Source organism: Amblyomma mixtum, chromosome 1, assembly GCF_055824585.1.
Source record: "Amblyomma mixtum isolate Tamu chromosome 1, ASM5582458v1, whole genome shotgun sequence".
Taxonomy (NCBI): domain Eukaryota; kingdom Metazoa; phylum Arthropoda; class Arachnida; order Ixodida; family Ixodidae; genus Amblyomma; species Amblyomma mixtum.
This window is the reverse complement of record NC_143012.1, coordinates 96,079,224-96,097,902: the sequence shown is the minus strand read 5'-3', so window position 1 is coordinate 96,097,902 and position 18,679 is coordinate 96,079,224. Positions and strand designations below refer to the sequence as shown.

Here is an 18,679-nt window from a genome sequence, read left to right as displayed (position 1 = left end):
AAATGGAAACATGCATCAGAAGGGCGTATAAGCAAGCCTTAGACGTCATGACCTGCGCCTCGACAGAGAAGCTGATGAACATGGGGGTGTACGGCACCTATGAGGAGCACAGCGAAACCATGCTCAGATTTCAAATGGAAAGACTTAAAAGAACAGCCGCTGGCCGCGCACTACTGATCAAGCTAGGATACCCGGCAGAAGACGAGGGCGAAGACAAGACAGACATTGACAGCCAAATTAGGAGCACTTTCTTGGTTAAACCAGTGCCCAGAAACATGGACCCGAAGAACCACGAAGGAAGACGGGCGGCGAGATCATTGGAGTTGGACAGGTTCCTAAAGAAGAAACAGATGGTTCTGTATGTTGACGCGTCCAAGTACAGAACGAAGGAAAACGCTAGGGCAGTAGCAGTAGTGAACGCCAATGGGAATATAGTCACTGGTGCATCAGTGCGCACAAGGACAACACAAGCGGCGGAAGAGATCGCCATAGCTCTAGCCCTGACTGAAGCCAATCGGCAGGGACTGAGTTAATGGATAGCCACGGATTCTCAGGCTGCAGCAAGGGCATACAGAGATGGAAGGATCGGCCGAAAAGCCGAGAGTATCCTCTTCGAACAAAAACAACACAGACATGGATCAAACAACACAAACATTCAACACACCATCATTTGGGTCCCTGACACTGGGGTTGAGCGAAATCTCATGGCAGACACCGTTGTCCGAGGGTTCACGAACCGGAGGGCGGGTTTGCCGGTGGAACCCTTCAGCACGCCAGAATCTTACGGGGAGGCAATGAAGGCGTTGTTGGGAGCGCGCAAGAAGTACTCGGCTCCGGCGGATATCCTCGACAGAGAGCAGGCCACCACGCTCAGACGACTACAAACAGACACCTACCCAAGCAGAGCCATGTATCACAAAATGTGGCCGAACAGATACGCGAAAGAGTGCGTGTGGTGTGGGGGCTACGCCACAACGTACCACGCCACCTGGGGCTGTGAAAAAAGCCCTTTACTACCAAAGGTAAATAGCCCTAGTCTAGAGCAGTGGGAGGCCCTCCTGGCTGACTCCGACCCGAGCACTCAGCTTATGCTGGTGACGAGGGCCAAGGCAGCGGCGGAGGCCAACGGTATCCTGGACTAGGGAAGACCGACCACTGTAGCTCCACATCTATCTATCCCCATACCCCTACTCCCTAACTCTTCCTTTTGAAAAAAAAAAAATGTTTTTACTACTACTACTACTACTTTCTTCTTTTTTCTTTTAGTGTTTCGTTTTTGTTTTCTTTGTGGTTTTGCTTTGTACTTTTCTTGTTAGAATATTCTTTTTGTTCATTCTGCTGGGCTCAACACCCACACCGAAGGGAGCTCCTCTCCAAACATTCTTGCTGGCGCCTTCTGAGAAGCAACTAGTTCCCTCCCTATCTATTTCTATAGCTTTGTTACCCAAGCCTCTGCCGTTGCCTTCCTATAGTTAGTTTTATTTTTTATTTTTTAATGTTACTTTTGCTTCCTTTATTTTTATATTTTTAGGTATAAATGTTTTTTTTCTCCACTTCCCTGCCCTTCGCAACTCTCACCCTCTTCCCCCTAAATGGACTGGAGCACTTGCGTCTTATACCGACTTTGCGTCCCTTTCCTCTAACGGGAGAGAGAGTGGTTTCACCTCTCCCTTTTACGTACGGTGCCTAGAAAATGAGAAATTGTGGTCTTTCGTGTGTATACCCTGAGGAAGGACGGTCCTCCGTTCGAAACTGTCGGTATTAAATGAAGATAATTGCAATGTTGTGACCCCTTCTTCTATATATATATATATATATATATATTTGCTACCTCAGTGCTCGTTGACGCGTGGCTCCCCACATTAGAAGCAAAGAAGATCGCCCGATCTGAGAGGACGCTTAACGTCTGCCAATGTCGGGGGCTTGTGCTCGGGAGTCTACTGGAATATTGCGCGTTTCATGCCGCGTATAACTTCAGTTTTCCTGCTCTTGATGTGCATAGTGTGCCCACTTGGCTGCAAGGGATTGATTGATGCATATCCTTTAGAATGTCATAGCACTTTAGTCACGAGAAATGAATGGCATCACAATGTAGACGCGCCTTTCTGGGTCAAGCAGAGCCTCAGCTAAGCAGGGTAATCCAGTTTCAAGTCCCGATGCTTGTAACGCACCCCTCTAGAATTCGACTCGCAGGGACGCAAACTAGTCAGCGGAAAACAGGAAACCTGCAAGTCTGTGTCCGCTGTGCCACTGCAGGACTGTGCTCCCGCAAATGACTGCCGCAACCATATTGAGTTGCCCCATAGGCGAATCAGCTGAACGCATGTGGTAGACGCGAGTCCCATCCCGGCTGACTGCGTTCATTGTCTGGATGATGAAGGTCAAAAGAGCTACTACTGGGGCTGGTTGGAAATACATTCTTGGAGGTATTGGTGACCACTATTAAATACGGAAAAGGGACTAACACATAGGACTTCCTTTGTGTCCGTCCCTTTTCCGTATTTCACAACGCTCACCAATACCTCCAAGATTGTCTGGATGCCACCGCAATCCCGCATTTATGGCAAAAACGGGCTCGACTTCGGCGGGCAGTGGGCGCCCGTGTTTAGAAACACTATAATGAAAAGCTGTGTCTTATAGTTAAGCCGCGTTGCCTAGAGGTTAAAGTCGCGCATGTGTGTATGCGAATTTCTTAAGGAGCATTTAGTCTACAGCGGGAATGCAGGGAAAACTAAGTTTCGTATTTGGATTTGTTAGTGTTGAGCCGAAAATGTGGTTTCTGGTTCGAAATCGGGAGAAACGCCGCGATTGTCTCCCCTGGCCACAAATTACGGTAATTCAAAGCGCGTTTTGGCTTCTATATTAGATTTAGCACGTCTTTGGCTGGTTTAAAATCTTTTTCAACAATCCTTCGACATTTGTCTCAAGAAGAGTTTGTCTCTTCATGGATGGATGGATGAATGGATAAATAGATAAGAGCGCCCCCTTCCACGCGACATCGCCGCAATCACCTGCCCATCAACATTTGCGAACTGTTTAACTGCTACCTTTAATAGCGAATAATATTTGTATCTTACGTTTTTTCTTTGTTTATTTAATCTGATTTTTCAATGTAACCCATCCCTTATGTAATACTTCCAATCCTGGGGGCCTTTAAGGTAATAAAGTGAAGTGAAGTGAAGCGGCAATTGCAACCACGCTCAGTTTGTCATTTTTTTTTTGTTCAACTGTGTTGTTAATTCTCATTAAGATTCGCCATCTTCTTTACCTACCGTTTCATACACTTCCAACCTTATTTCACATCTCTGCTTTTCAGCCACCAATCCTCCAATCCCTTTTTGCTAACTTCTACTGCAGATTTATTTACATGACCATTGTTATCATTAAAACCTATGGCCTCCGGTGACGAAGTGCAGCGCCGCCAGCGGTCGGTCTAGGTATTAATGGGTAAGTCTCAGTCGCGAAATCGCTTCAGGTTGAACTTAAAACTGCTCCTCGCTTTCGGCAAGAATTTTTGCTGTGCTACGCTACACTCAGGGGCGGGAGCACTTTTGAAGGTAACTAGGGGCACTCATGCCTGAGGAATGAGAGGAACGAGGCCGTGAAAACAGTCATCTCAGAATCAAGCCCACTTGCCATTTCGCGGAACTGCGCAGAAAGCCAGTGGTATCAATTTGGGCCTCGAGGAATTGAGAGGAGCAGCGTCTACGTAAATCTGCACCTGAGGCCCAGTGGCGCTCGTGAGAGGCGCTGTCACAGTTGCGGATTAAATCACTCAGCCCTTATTATTGTGGAGTTGCAGTGAGCCTGAGTGCCTCAGCTGTTTGCGGATATAGCTCCTTTGAGATGCAGGCAGAAATTGCATGTCCGCGAGCCTTCTAACAATGGAGGTGCTAGCGCCAATAAGATGCCGCCTTCTTTTCCGCATGTTTGCGCGCCCGTATCAGCGATCCGGACCGTCTATCGGGGAGCTCGCTGACTGCGGTATGCACTGCAGGCAAATTCTTCTTTGTTGAATTAGGAAATATGGTTGCTGCGGTAGCATGTCATACGCGTTGTGCGCATTAACTCAAACGCAGCTCATTAGGAGACTGGATAAAATGCAACCCGGGCAGTCTATTCCCCATTCTCTAGCTCCTCCAGCGTCACGGTTGGCATCAAACGCGTACGACGGTGCAATCTTACACGGACATGTTCAAGAAATTCTGAGAAGAAAGTTTGTGGTGCTAAATATCCCCATTGCATTAAGGGAATATAGAGATGTCAAATGGCATTATAAGGAAAGGGACAAAGACGGAACACTTACCTAATACTCGTTGAACATGCCGGTGTGCTGCAGGAAAAAAGTAAAAAAGTGCGAGCGTTTGTCACTGGATCTCACTTGTAGCCTTCACCCCAAGTAAACAGCCTTTGTGGCTTAATTTGTGAGCACGTTTTGTGGCTGGCTGCACAGCATCACCAGTGTTCCACCGGCTTATCAGATCTCATCAAGTTAAGAATAAGCATCGCGCGGGCCATTGAAAAACATAGCCTCACTAGACATCTTAGAAGTAAGCTCGACGGAATCTTGGGCAGGCTGTATATTGTCCGCAAATGCTGTGCCTTTTCCGTCCCAGTACTCACACAACGACAGCTAGTGAGAGAACTGGAGGACACAAACTGTAATCTATTCATTTTCTAATTATTTTCTTCTATTGATTACATTGTTTTAATAATGTTCAATAGTTTTTCAATTCATTGATAAAATCATTCCTGGGGTAAGCGCTCTACGTTCCATTTCGTGAGGAATAGGATCACATGGGCACTGTTACCTTGTCTTCAGCAATGCTGGGAATTTGAAATGGTGTTTGCCATTCCGAATTCAATGAGCTATAGAAGCTACATTCCGCAAAAAATCAAGATAGCTACAACTTCTTTTTTCAGGTTTGCTCTGCCGATTCCAGAGGAATCGCTTCAAGTAAACATGTGCGGGGGGAAGGGGGGGGCAGGTTAACGTACTTACTATTGTGACAGAGTCTACGGTGAAATTATGTTCTAAGGACACAATGCATGGCTTGTGTCTGTCTCCGCCCAATATATCGGTTTCGGCGTCTATCTGACCATCACCAGCGGATGCGGTGATAAGGTTGGCCATGATGTCAAATGTTATCACCTCCGGCCGTTTCTTCCCTGGATCAAGCTCGAAATTTTTTTTCGTGGAAGCTTCTTCGTATTCGTGCGTGGAAATTTTTATTCTGAAAAAAACATCAAAAGAATAAAAACGTTTTATCATGCTGAAGCGATACTATGAAATTTTTCCTCAGTCATACATGACAAAGTCATTGCAATTAAACTGTTTCATAACAGCGGATAATTCTTTCCTGTATTTCGGCTGCGCCAGTTCTACTCGTGTGCTGTCTTATATTGTATAAATATGATCAGTAGTCGGTTAGTGGGAAACCGGAGTTCCCTACACAAATACACAAACAATGACTTATCTGATAATAGGCACATCGTCTCAGGTGTACCGCAAGGTAGTATCTTGGAGCTGTTGCTGTTTCTTCTTTATGGTAACGATATTGTCTCTATTAGCAAACTTTAAACTTTTGTCATTCACGCTGAACACACCACTTTATTCTTTAGAGCTGCATAGTTTCCAGATCTCGAAAAAGAAGCCACAAATTATTTACAGTTGATCCTAGAATGGTTTGAGAATAACTTATAACTTATGACTTATGAGAATAACACCGCCAATATGAAGGCAGTGGTTTTCAGGCCTAGTAATAAGTTGACGAATATGCCACCGCTCTGTTTAAGGATCGGTAAGTCACTTATCGAAATGGTCCCTGCGGTAAAAATTGAGGTGTTATTATTAATAACAACTTTAACTGGAATGATAATGTTGACATGTTGTTGAACAAGCTTTCAAACGGTGTCTGTATTTTGTGTCGAATGAAATATTTCACGCCGAAGAGCATTAAGAAGACGATCTATAGTGCGCTGTTTTCTTCTGTTATACAGTGTGGCTTTTTGGTGTGGGGTACCACGTCTTTTACGAATATTAACCGCTTATATCTGCTTCAAAATAAAGCTGTTCGATATGTAATTAACGCTCCTTGACTAGAACACTGTGAACCGATTTTAATCAACTTCGACCTATCCGTTCGCGACAGCTCTACGAAACTTCAGGGCGCTATAACAGCTCTGTTAATAAAACTTAACGTCGAATTGATAAAGCTGTCAGCCTTGGAACGCGGAGAAGTACAATACCCTACGCGAGCGACATTAAAATGTATGTACCAAAGATACCAACAAATTACGGTTGTGAAACTTTGAGCTACGCACTCCCATGGAATTTAAATAAGGATTCCGAAATGATTAACACCTAATACCGGATTGGTTATTTTTGTTTCTTTTGTTTTTCGAAGGTGCCATGTTATGTAACACAGCAATGTCTCTGTAGGGTGCGACGGCCCCTTCAAGCCTTTCCATTTGCTTTTGTCGCCGCACCCAAAATCGCCATGATGTTGGATGAAATGATTCTGGTTCTCATAATATATCATGGAATTGAACCCTTGACGAGCCTCCTTACCCGCCGCGGTGGCTCAGTGGTAACCGCGCTCGGCTGCTCACCCGAAAGACGCGGGTTCGATCCGGAACGCGGCGGCCGAGTTTCGATGGAGTAGAAACTCTAGAGGCCCGTGTACTGTGCGTTGTCAGTTCTCGTTAAAGAATCCCAGGTGGTCGAAATTTCCGGAGCCCTTCACTACAGTGCCCCTCATAGCCTGAGTTTCTTTGGCATGTTAAACCCCAAGAACAAACCAAACCACACTCTGACGTGCCTCTAAGGAGCGTCGCTACTTTTGAGTATATAAAGAATCGTAGAATGCGGCAGCAATTGTTCTTATTCCTCTCCACCGAGTACAGCCTTTTACTATATTCATTCTTTTTTGCAATTTCGTAAAGATGGCCGCATTTTCTTATTGAGTAAGGCTATTGAGGCAGTTGTCGAATGTTTATATTTTTTGTTAGATAAGTGTTGTTTTCCGAGGTGAGAGGGGTTCATTTCTGATCGCGAGATGCTATCAAAATATATGACACACGGTAACTTGATCAGAAAATTTCGCTCGTATAAGCTCTTGACAAGATGTGAAGGAAGGAAAGGTGTGAAGCTATATGGCGGTTTGGTGCGGCGAAGATTTTAAAGCGCAAAAAAAGTAAAACTACAAGATCACATTGAAGAGGGAACATTGATGACAACTCTATCATATTGTTGCGTTGAGTGAAATTCTATCTCCTGCTGTTTTTGGTTCTTTTCAAAAGTACCTCGGATGAAAACGTGCATTAAGTCCTGAGACAATTGTATTCAGGAATTTTTCCGCCTCTACACTGAAACTCCCTACGTGTGCGCCAAATATTATTCGGCGGCAGCAGTTTTCACATGAATCACGGTGTAGCCTATTGACCCTGAAATCTCTTCGTCGACGCAACGTAGGCTATTCGATAAGTCGGCCGGCAACCCTGGCATCTGTATTTCATTGTTTCTGTTGTTCTCTCGTAAATTTTTCATTTTCATTTAATGTGGCACTGTAATCATTAGAAGGGCGAAAGCTTCTGATGGGGGCCAACATCAGTTTGGCTTCACTCCCTCTTCATGAAAACGGTGGCAGAGCCACCTAGCGCACTTTTATCGCTCAAAGCGAACGCATTTTTGGCGTCTACAGACCGCCTTACTACATTATAGCTGTTGCAAAAAGGACGACAGTATCTAAATATAATATAACCCTTGGTGAGTAGTTAAAATTTATGCCGCATTTTAATATGCCAAAGTCAAATTCCCCTCGTTCGCATCATACTACTCCAGCTTTATCGGAGGTGAATTGCTTGATATGACTTGCACTTATCACTCCTTGTAAGCTCTAAACCATTTTCCAGTGTTCATTGCGACCGCTCGTGCAGTCATCCGCCGTGGCTGAGCATCGCCTTGCGCGAACGGACAGCGGCGGCGCGGCTGTGGTGCTACATCTGAGAAAATGGCGACCGCAACTACCACTTCTAGCGACGCGCTCGCCGCATACCTTTCCAGTGACGTCCTACCAGTGGCCAGTCCAGTGACGCTACGGTCCTACCTTCCGCCTCCACTTTCATCCTGGGGCTTTGTTCTCTATCGCCGTCTTTGTTCATCCGCTGCGCACCGCGCTAGCTTACGCTTACAGCGAGGCACGCCGCGAAGTCTTGGAAAGGGTGCCTAAATGCACGCTCACACTAATGGGAAAACGCGCAACGTAGAATGCTTGCAAGGGTGGAAGAGCGGGCTAGTCGTTAGTTTATCTTGGGGAAAATACAGCGCACTCCTAAGACATGGACGAAGAAAGACAGGACGATACAGCGCCGACTTCAACTGATTATTTTATCTTGGAGCAACATATATACATGTATGCGTTCGAAAAGTAGACGGGAAGACTTGGGTAACAGCTGCTGAGTTTGCACGCGGCCGAAAGTTAACATACAAAAATGGAAAAGACACATGAGGGCAAGGGTGACCCTTGAGCCAGGCACAGAGTAGCTTTAATGTGTAGCATTCCGAAATACGTCCGTTAGCCTTTTTTACCTTTCGGACAAGGTTGTTTTCTGTCTTTCGCGTTTAACGCCCCTCTTGGTTCTTTTATTGATTTTCGATGTGTTCCTATCTTTAATGGTCTTTTTGGCCTTTTAGTGCATTTTGTTCCCTTGTTGTCATCTCGTAGTGTATTTTGTTTCTCTTGTACTGCATGTTCGCGTTGTCCTTTTAAGCGTCATCCTTTTAATCGCCCCTCCACTTGTCTTTTATTCGTGTTTAGCTTTCAATATTTGTTGCCTCCAAGGGTCACCCTTGCCCTCATGTGTCTTTTCAATTTCACAATGTTATCTTTCGGTCGCTTGCAAACTCAGCAGCTGTTACCCATGTCTTCCTGCCCACTTTTCGAACACATATATGGATGCCCCCTTCGTGGCTCCTCGAGGTTCCTGCGGCTACGCCCTGTACCATCCACACCTCCCCGCTCCTGAAACCCACACCAGCGGGCCGTATCTACACCCTCCGGATGCATTGTCCCTCCAGGTCCTCGCCATTGCGCATGTCCTCCAGTCATTTGCTCTCCTTCCCTCTCTTCAAGAGTACACAGTCTATTCAGACTCATAAGCCGCTATAGACCACATACAGAAACGCACCCTAACCCCTTCTCTCCAACAGGAGGTCGAACAAGCGGTCTCCGCATTGCAGCCTTCCATCGTTTTCCTTCGCTGGGTCCCTGGGCATTCGGGGATTGACGGCAATGAGCTGGCCTATCAGCTAGCCCGCGACACACTTTTCCGGGCACCGTTGATCCCCTGGCCCAAGCCCTCGGAGGACGGTGGGAGACTCACCCTTCGCCGCACCATAAAAGAGGTCTACCTCGAGCTCCGCCTAGACGAACGCCTTCACCCTCCCCCTCATTCATCACTCACGGTGCCGGAGGCTCGCCTTATTCGGCATATCCAAATGAATGCTGTTATCACCCCGTCTCGCCTCTTTCTCTATCGCTATCGATCGGACCCTTCCTGTCCCAACTGCCCCTGTATCTATGCGCACCTGGCCCATTGCCTCTTGCATTGCCCGGCTGCTCAGCAATCGGGTTCCTACCCCCTACCCTCTCTATCCATCACCACCTGGCCCGACTGTCTTGGCGCTGAAGGGGAGAAAGAACAGCGTCTTCTGGTCGCCCAGGCGGTCGACATGCTCGGCCTGTAAATTATGGCCGAATAAAGGTCTTGTACTACTACTACTATATTGCTCCAAGATAAAATAATCAGTTGAAGTGAGCGCTGTGTCGTCTTGTCTTTCTTCATCCGTGTGTCAGGAGTGCGCTGTATTTTCTCCAAGGAGAATGCTTCCCGCGCACCACTTCCCGCACACACTGGCTTCCCTGCGGCAGACCGGTTGGTCTGCCGCTCCGCAGAACGATCAGTCCAGGAGGAACTCTACTGCGGGAAAACTACTCAACACGGTCCCAGCCAAGAACCTCGTATGAAGCCTCCGAGTAAACCGGGTTAGTTCGGAGGCACGTCCTGCAAGCTGCAGCCAATGTGAGGAAGCTCAGGTAAATGCAGAGGAGCTACGTGCCTGTTGGAGTCAATGGTGGAGCGACCTTGAAGGTGACGTCGGCCATACCTTGCAAAGCAACAACCCACGCTCAAATAAAAAAAGGAGGCTTAGACACTTAGCACTACTTACGTGCGAGAAAGCGAAAGCCTGCCTGCTCACTTTGCGAACTCAGTCAACGCGCGCCTTGGCGTGATGTAACCCTGGGAGCTGGCAGTTCTGTGATAAGAGTGCTGTGATAAAAGTGCTAGGAAGACTCGCAGCGATATACGAACCTAGATAATGAACCGTTCCGCAAATACGGAGATTAATTCATTACCGCTAGCCGTACAACTGCCATCCGTGGACATTCAGTCCGAACACCGGAACAAGAAACGAAAACCGAACTGCTAGAGCACCTAATTCGCATTTCTTCGACTACGCAAATCAACGGTATTTTTATTTATTTATTTATTTATTTATTTATTTATTTATTTATTTATTTATTTATTTATTTATTTATTTATTTATTTATTTATTTATTTATTTATTTATTTATTTATTTATTTATTTATTTATTTATTTATTTATTTATTTATTTATTTACTTATGTACCTACAGCGCCCGTCGAGGGCATTATTGTCGAGGGGATACAGTTGCTAAGTATACATTGCCATGCAGATGACACTGTGTACAAAACAAACCAACGAACAATAAAAAATACAACGCATTCCAACACTGAGCAAACTTATAACAAAAGAACCATGAAAGCAAGAAAGACGCAAAAAAAAGGTTAATTCAACAAAAGGCGCGACAGAGCACTTTCAAAAGAAGATTGCGGGGCTAAGCCAACTTCCAGCAATTTATTCCAGTCATGCACTGTTCTGGGAAAAAAAATGAGTTCTTAAAGACATTTATACGGCACTGGTATTCTGGAACCTTTAAAGAATGATCTAAACGGGAGGATATACAGCTGCGAGCTTTCATGTATGGATCTTTAGACAAATCTGTTACGCCTATAAAAATATTGTAAAATAGCTTAAGGCTAAGGTATTTGCGTCTGTCTTACAGTAAAGGCCAGCCCAAATTTTTGCACATCTCAGAGGAGCTTTTGGTGAAATCATAGTTTGCGGACACAAATCTTGCTGCTCGTTTTTGAATTCGCTCCAGTTCGCTGATAAGTGTTTTTGTTGCAGGATCCCAAGTCGAAAAACCACACTCTAAGATGGGACGCACGTTTGTCAAGTAGAGTGTCTAATTCAAATCAGCAGGTGCCTGCTTGAAATTGCGTTTTAAAAAGTTTAAGACCCGACTAGCTTTGGCAGCAGTATGGTTTACGCGATCGTTCCAAGAAAGATTGTTTGCGAAGATAATACCTAAGTACTTGTAATTCTTAACAAATGATAAGTTTCTGTCGCCTAAAGAGTACTGGGTAGCTAATGGTTGTTTTTTATTTGTAAATTGCAGAACTTTACATTTTGAAAATTTAATCTCATGTTCCATGTTTTGCACCATGCTAGGACAGAGTCAAGGTCATTTTGCAATTCATAGAAGTCGCTTAGAAAAATGACGTCACGGTAAATGCAACAATCGTCAGCCTACAATCTGACCCGAGTGGAAACGCGGTCAACTATATCATTGATAAATATTAAAAAAAAGAAGAGGGCCCAAAATCGATCCCTGGGGAACACCTGATAAAACAGCAATATCTGATGAACTTACATAATCAAGAAAAACGCTTCGATCCATTTCAAGGGTGGGTGGAACTTTGAGGGTAGACAGTTTCAGTAATAATAAATTATGTGCGACCGAATCAAAAGCTATCTCAAAATCCAAAAATAAACCTGGTTACCATTGTTAATTGAGAAAGCGACATTATGAGCAAACTCCATCAGTTGCATATCGCACGAAAAGCCCTTTCTGAAGCCATGTTGCATTGGACAAAAAAAAAGTTGTCCTGGAGGTGCTTAAATAAATTAGTGTAAACGGTGTGCTCTTGCGATTTGTATATAACACTTGTAAGGAAGATAGGCCTATAGTTTACAGTTTTTGTTTTGTCGCCACTTTTATATAGAGGAACTACGTTGGCGCTTTTCCAGTCATCGGGCAACGCGCCGACATCCATTGATTTTTGAAATAAAGTTACTAAAAACGGAGCGACAGAAACTGCACAGTTCTTCAATATATAGGTCGGGATACGTTCAGGACCGGGTGCCGTGTTTACCTTCAGTTTCTGCAAAAGTAACACTATTCCATGTACTGAGATATCTATGCCACTCATCTCCGTAAACTCATTCACAATATGTAAATCGTCTGTAGGGCATGCCGATATAGAAAAAAACTGACTGAAAATAACGATTAAACTGTTCAGCCTTGCCTTCCAGATCCGAGCTATAGTTGAAGTTATCTATAATATCGGGAATGTTGTCTTTTACACGCTGCTTACTTTTTACATACTTCCAGAATTGCTTTGGATTATTCATCATTTTTCCGCCTAGAACACCCAGATACGCACGTTCGGCCCTGCGCATCTTTCGCGTTATAGTCTTGTTCAGCACCTTCAATTTACAGTGCAAGAAAGGCTCTGGTGATTGACAGTACCTACGGTATAAGCGGTGCCTTTTGTTTATCAAGGTTCGAAAGGCGTTGCTCATCCAAAGCTTATCTGTTCAACGCTTCGATGAAATGGTGCGTGATGTGTAAATTCTGGGAGAAAGGCATCGAGTTCACGGGATAGCGAGGTAAAGTCTCCTCTGTCGTAATGAAATACCGTTCGTGGTGGCAACTTTCTGGGGTGCTCGGCAAAACAGATGATCTTGCGATTACTACTTCATGGTCGCTTAAACCGGGAATTTTGGTGTTTTAAGAAACGAGGGTGCGATCGTTGCAGAAAATCAAATCAAGTACATTTGCACTACTACAGCCTATTCTAGTTGGGCATTCCACAAACTAAAATAGGGATTGAGTGTTCATCATTTCACGAAAAGCAGTTTGGAGAAGCAATGTGGTGTTTATATTTGGCTTAAGGGAGACCCATTCTACACTAGGTAAATTAAAGTCACCACCTAAAATAACGTAAGATGCATCCAGGTTTAATAGGATGTTGCTCAATTCAAATAGGGGCTGCGGTATTTTAAGGGCTGGAGGTCTGTAAAATGAACCAATAGCCATTGAGGAACAGTTAGGCAGTACGACCTTACACCAGACCGCTTCACATGTCTTGCTTTCTGTGTTAAGAGCTATGCTGTTCAGTCCATTACCGACAATGACAAATACACCACCGCTATGCTTGTTACAGTCCTTCCGGTATACATTGTAATTAGGCGGAAATATCTCACAGGAGCGTATTGTTTCGTCCAACCATGACTCGGTGCCAATGACCACATCTGGCTTGACCAATTCCAAGAGTGCAGAAAACTCCTCTTTTTTATTCTTGAGGCTGAGCCAGTTCACCGCAATAATTATCAAGTCGGTTTTAGGATCTGCTCTTTTCTGCGATGCAGGATTCCCTGATGGCTATTGGTTTATGCTTTTCACGGCATCAGTAGCGCTGTCATACATGTTTCGGCAACTATAGTTTGTTGACATTAAGTTTGAAGTCAGCGCTACGTTCCTTGGCGAACTCTATCAGCTTCTTCAACTCATGCCTTACTTTAGCCGAGTAGTCTTCACTGATAGCAAAACCCGTATCTTTTAGTTTTGAGGCAGCTGCAAGTAAGCGTTGCTTGTCTTTGAAAGATAAGAATTTCACTATAATCGGCCGGTTTTTTCCAGGTGAGTAACGCCCAAACCTGTGCGCTCTTTCCATAGTCATCGAGCTAAGTTCTACACTAAGTTTCTTAGCGCAAAAAGTCATAATCCGTTCTTCACACAGTGTCCATGTTTCATTCTCGGAATGTGGATGGCCAAAAATGATGAGGTTGTTCCTTCTCGATCTGTTATCTAGATCGTCTTGGTCTTTGTGGACTGTCGCAAACGAGGAAGCAACCGATTCGACACGAGACGAGATCCTTTCTATTGATTCTTTTAACTGTGGGACACATGATGCGCGGTCTTCAGCGCACGCAACCTTGGATGCGAGCTCCTCTACTTTTTATTCAATGCCCTCTTGATTACTTCGAAGCGAACGAATTTCGTCAAGAATGTCGGACTGTTTTTCCAAGATTGATTTTATCTGCATAATAGCACTAAACATTTCCTGTTCTTGCTCTTCGGTAAGAGGACCAGGATTAAGCTCGACATCCCCGGCAAGCAGTATGAGCAACTTTGAAAGCAGACAAAAAAAGGCAATAGAGCAGCAAAATCCTAAATAGATCGTGCGACATGCAAGCATGTACAGGCTTTGGGTGGGATCTGACGCCAGTTTTCTAAAAGGTTTGTCATTTACACAACGATAGGAATAACCAACTTGTAGAAACACGAAGAGTAAATGCCTGGCAGCCATGGCGGCACCAGATCCCGAAATGGTCGGCTGCGGCGGCTGCTTTAGTAGTCTTTCGTCCGAAGGTGCCCATGGTGGCCAGCAAGCGAGAGAATCAACCGCAGGCAGCGCTGTCATGTCCAGTGGTGACTTGGAATCTAAGGTAGCGCAGATGAAGGGCGGGCACGCACAGTCCTTGGAAACGGTATAATCAGGAACGGGACACGTTGCATCGATGCTGCCATGATAAGCAGTCACCATCTGCATAACCTGTAGAAACACGAAGTGTAAGTGCCTGGCAGCCATGGCGGCACCAGATCCCGAAATGGTCGGCTGCGGCGGCTGCTTTAGTAGTCTTTCGTCCGAAGGTGCCCATGGTGGCCAGCAAGCGAGAGAATCAACCGCAGGCAGCGCTGTCATGTCCAGTGGTGACTTGGAATCTAAGGTAGCGCAGATGAAGGGCGGGCACGCACAGTCCTTGGAAACGGTATAATCAGGAACGGGACACGTTGCATCGATGCTGCCATGATAAGCAGTCACCATCTGCATAACCTGTAGAAACACGAAGTGTAAGTGCCTGGCAGCCATGGCGGCACCAGATCCCGAAATGGTCGGCTGCGGCGGCTGCTTTAGTAGTCTTTCGTCCGAAGGTGCCCATGGTGGCCAGCAAGCGAGAGAATCAACCGCAGGCAGCGCTGTCATGTCCAGTGGTGACTTGGAATCTAAGGTAGCGCAGATGAAGGGCGGGCACGCACAGTCCTTGGAAACGGTATAATCAGGAACGGGACACGTTGCATCGATGCTGCCATGATAAGCAGTCACCATCTGCATAACCTGTAGAAACACGAAGTGTAAGTGCCTGGCAGCCATGGCGGCACCAGATCCCGAAATGGTCGGCTGCGGCGGCTGCTTTAGTAGTCTTTCGTCCGAAGGTGCCCATGGTGGCCAGCAAGCGAGAGAATCAACCGCAGGCAGCGCTGTCATGTCCAGTGGTGACTTGGAATCTAAGGTAGCGCAGATGAAGGGCGGGCACGCACAGTCCTTGGAAACGGTATAATCAGGAACGGGACACGTTGCATCGATGCTGCCATGATAAGCAGTCACCATCTGCATAACCTGTAGAAACACGAAGTGTAAGTGCCTGGCAGCCATGGCGGCACCAGATCCCGAAATGGTCGGCTGCGGCGGCTGCTTTAGTAGTCTTTCGTCCGAAGGTGCCCATGGTGGCCAGCAAGCGAGAGTATCAACCGCAGGCAGTGCTGTCATGTCCAGTGGTGACTTGGAATCCAAGGTAGCGCAGATGAAGGGCGGGCCCGTACAGCCCTTCAAAACGGTGTAATCAGGAACGGGACACGTTGCATCGATGCTGCCATGATAAGCAGTCACCATCTGCATAACCTGTAGAAACACGAAGTGTAAGTGCCCGGCAGCCATGGCGGCGCCAGATGCCTTGTTTACTATTGCCACGGCTTGAGATAAAACATTCAGGTCTATAGAGGACATGGTCGTTGCGTCCAACAGCGCAGATTTTCTCATACAGACCCAGAGCGCACTTGACCGGTGGCTAGAGCCGGAAGCTGCTCCGTGCGTCGGAATAAGAGCTCAGAGGACGAATTCTGCCTCTCCTGCCCACTAATCAAATAATGGTGTACAGGCAAGAGTGTGCTCTACGCGAACCGCACGTTAAGCTGCTCGAAGCTACGATCAAAGCCAGCGTCGCCGCCAGAGGAAAGATACCGGTGGCTTTGAACGCCGGAAGACGAGCCAGAATTTGTCGACCTGAGCAACGATAAGCAGAGTAAACCAGCTAACAGTGCAGAATAAGGCCCGCAAATATCCCTTTGGCACTGCAATTCTCTGCTCAGTCTCGTAGCATTTTCTGAGAGTTGCATATGTCTTTCGTTGACAGGTAGAAATCATTTCGTCCGACGCGCTCTCGCTCTCTGCGGAGGAGGCTCCTACGTTCCTTGTGCGGCAGGCGTTCGCTGGTACCTCGACTGGCGATGCACACATTCGTGCGCGGTTGACACTGACTCCCAACAGCAAGCCAAATACACGAGAGCGCCGAGTTCAGCATGACGCCGTCCGTGAGCAGTTACCAAGGAAATGAGTGGCAGAAGTTGCATCGCGTCTCAGTATGAGCTGCCCTGCGGAACTCGTCAGCATGTACTGATTCACCCTAAGTGAAAAATCTAGATCTCAGTTTAATTGATTACTTTTGTGAGTACAGCTGCTCAAAATCAGCCCACAGCTACGATGGTCTCCTATGTCAATTCAATATACCTGTAGATTTATTATCACTCGCAGTGTTGAGACGCGGGCTCTCAGTTGTCGTCGGGACGCGGGTCCGCTGTCGCCAACCGGCCGGAGCAATGAAGAGACGGGGGGTTGTTAAGGAGCAGCGTGAAAAAAAGGTATATGTATTAAGGCGGAAGCCTTTAATGCCTCATCGTTGTAAGCAGAAGTTGTCGACAGAAATGTCACGCTGTTAAATTGGTCGAAACGGTCGTGACGTCACAGTGCGCGAATTTCAAACGGGGCCAATTGTACTTTGGCTACTAACCATGCAACCAATTAAAGGGATCGTATAGTGATGCTCCAAGTTAGCGGGACTTACTTAACCAATTAGCCTAAATAACCTTTCTAGTCAGACCAGATAAATAAAACCGAGTAGGAAATTGGCCGAGCTCGGGAATCGAGCCCCGGTCTACAGAGTGCGAGACGAGCACGCTACCACTCCGCCATGCAAGCTCGATGGTTTGGAATGAACAAAGGCGCGTCTAGTGAATACGGAGTCTTCGTTCACTTCCATCTTCCTCCCTTCCCGTTACGATGAGGTTTAGGTGTCCACCGAGATATGAGAGACAGATACATTTCCTGTCCTCAAATACGAATTTACCGACGAGCGACCTTTCCTCAAAAAGCGTTGCATTCAAATGGCAACGCATCGCGCCGAACGTGTGGTGGCGTTCCGTGGACTGCCTGGTAGCGCTGTCGCTGTCGCGTTCGCGTTCCACTCCTGAAGGCAAAGATTAAGCGTCATTAATTGGCAGTTAATTAATGCACCAACAGAATGTGCAGTGAACAATCGCGTAGCAGAATGCAGCACTCAGGCTTTCGCCTTTAACCACTTTAGCCGCTAAAGTTCCTCGTAATTTTTTACATATTTACAAGCAGCGAGAAGCACGATATATGGCACGATGTACCCCAACAGGAAATGACACAGACAAAGAAGACGGGAGCCCTTAAATAGACTCGGCACAGACTCCAGCCCCTTTTCGTCCAATCAGGAGCGTCCTGGTGGCTGATTGGCCTGCAAGGCTTGAACGCCAACCCCGATAGCGTTCCGGTAGCTGTCCGGCCCGAACGCACAACGCGCTCCATGATGACGACGCGCGGGCTCGGAGAGACGCAGGCTTGGACGCCGTCCTTGGGGAGCGTCTCTGTAGCTCACCGGCCGAACGCGCAACACTCTCCACAAAGACGACGCGCAGGCTCGTTGAGACGCCGGCCTGGACGTAATCCTTTGGAGCGTTCCGGTGTTAGAAATTCACGTTCACAACAACAGGTTCCGTTCTACTGGTCCATTATTTAAGCGCCCAACTTTACGCAGCATTTTCTAGCCCTTTTTTGTAGTTTCATAAAGTGCTCGAAAAATTCGTCTCCGCTCCCTCTTTCTGTTTTTGTCGTTGTGGGCACAGAGGTCTGAGACCAGGACTACGGAGTACGGTATAAAACAAAATGGAAAGTAAAATTGTGCAGACACTTAATCCTTGCATTAAGAATGAAACGTAATAGCTTGAGTGGGTTACCGTTGTCGATCCCATTCACAGATCCCTGCTTGTCCTCATACCACTGCTGGCGAAGTGGCGCAGCTGTTAAGAGAGGGTTTCGCGACGGCAGGTGCTCCCATCCGTGGTGTTTATGCAACCCAAGTTGATCCACCTGGACAACACCTGGCGACCACCCCCTCATTTAACTGCCACCTGCCGCGGTGGTCAGCGTGCTCAGAATTTGGTGGTCACGCTATCTAGGGGTCACAAATTCACACGCCCTAGGTTTCCCACCTAAGTTGCGTCACCGGGTGTTTCTAGCTAGAAATACCAGCTACGACTACACCATAATTACCGCATAACAGGAGCTTTAACGCTGTCCTGCTTATCAGTATCTCCTCATAGTTA

At 46.5% G+C, this 18,679-nt stretch overlaps 1 protein-coding gene across 1 annotated transcript in view; it reads right to left on the bottom strand.

Moving 5' to 3' along the window:
• Window positions 1-4,306: 4,306 nt before the first annotated feature.
• The window catches only part of LOC149367268 (uncharacterized), a 99,816-nt gene continuing 85,443 nt past the window's right edge, over window positions 4,307-18,679 (bottom strand). Inside the window, exons 9-10 of the mRNA XM_089573456.1 lie at window positions 5,003-5,234; window positions 4,307-4,333 (exon numbers count right to left, since the gene is read on the bottom strand). Coding sequence (XP_089429582.1) covers window positions 4,307-4,333; window positions 5,003-5,234 — 259 coding nt within the window. The remainder of the gene's footprint in view (window positions 4,334-5,002; window positions 5,235-18,679) is intronic.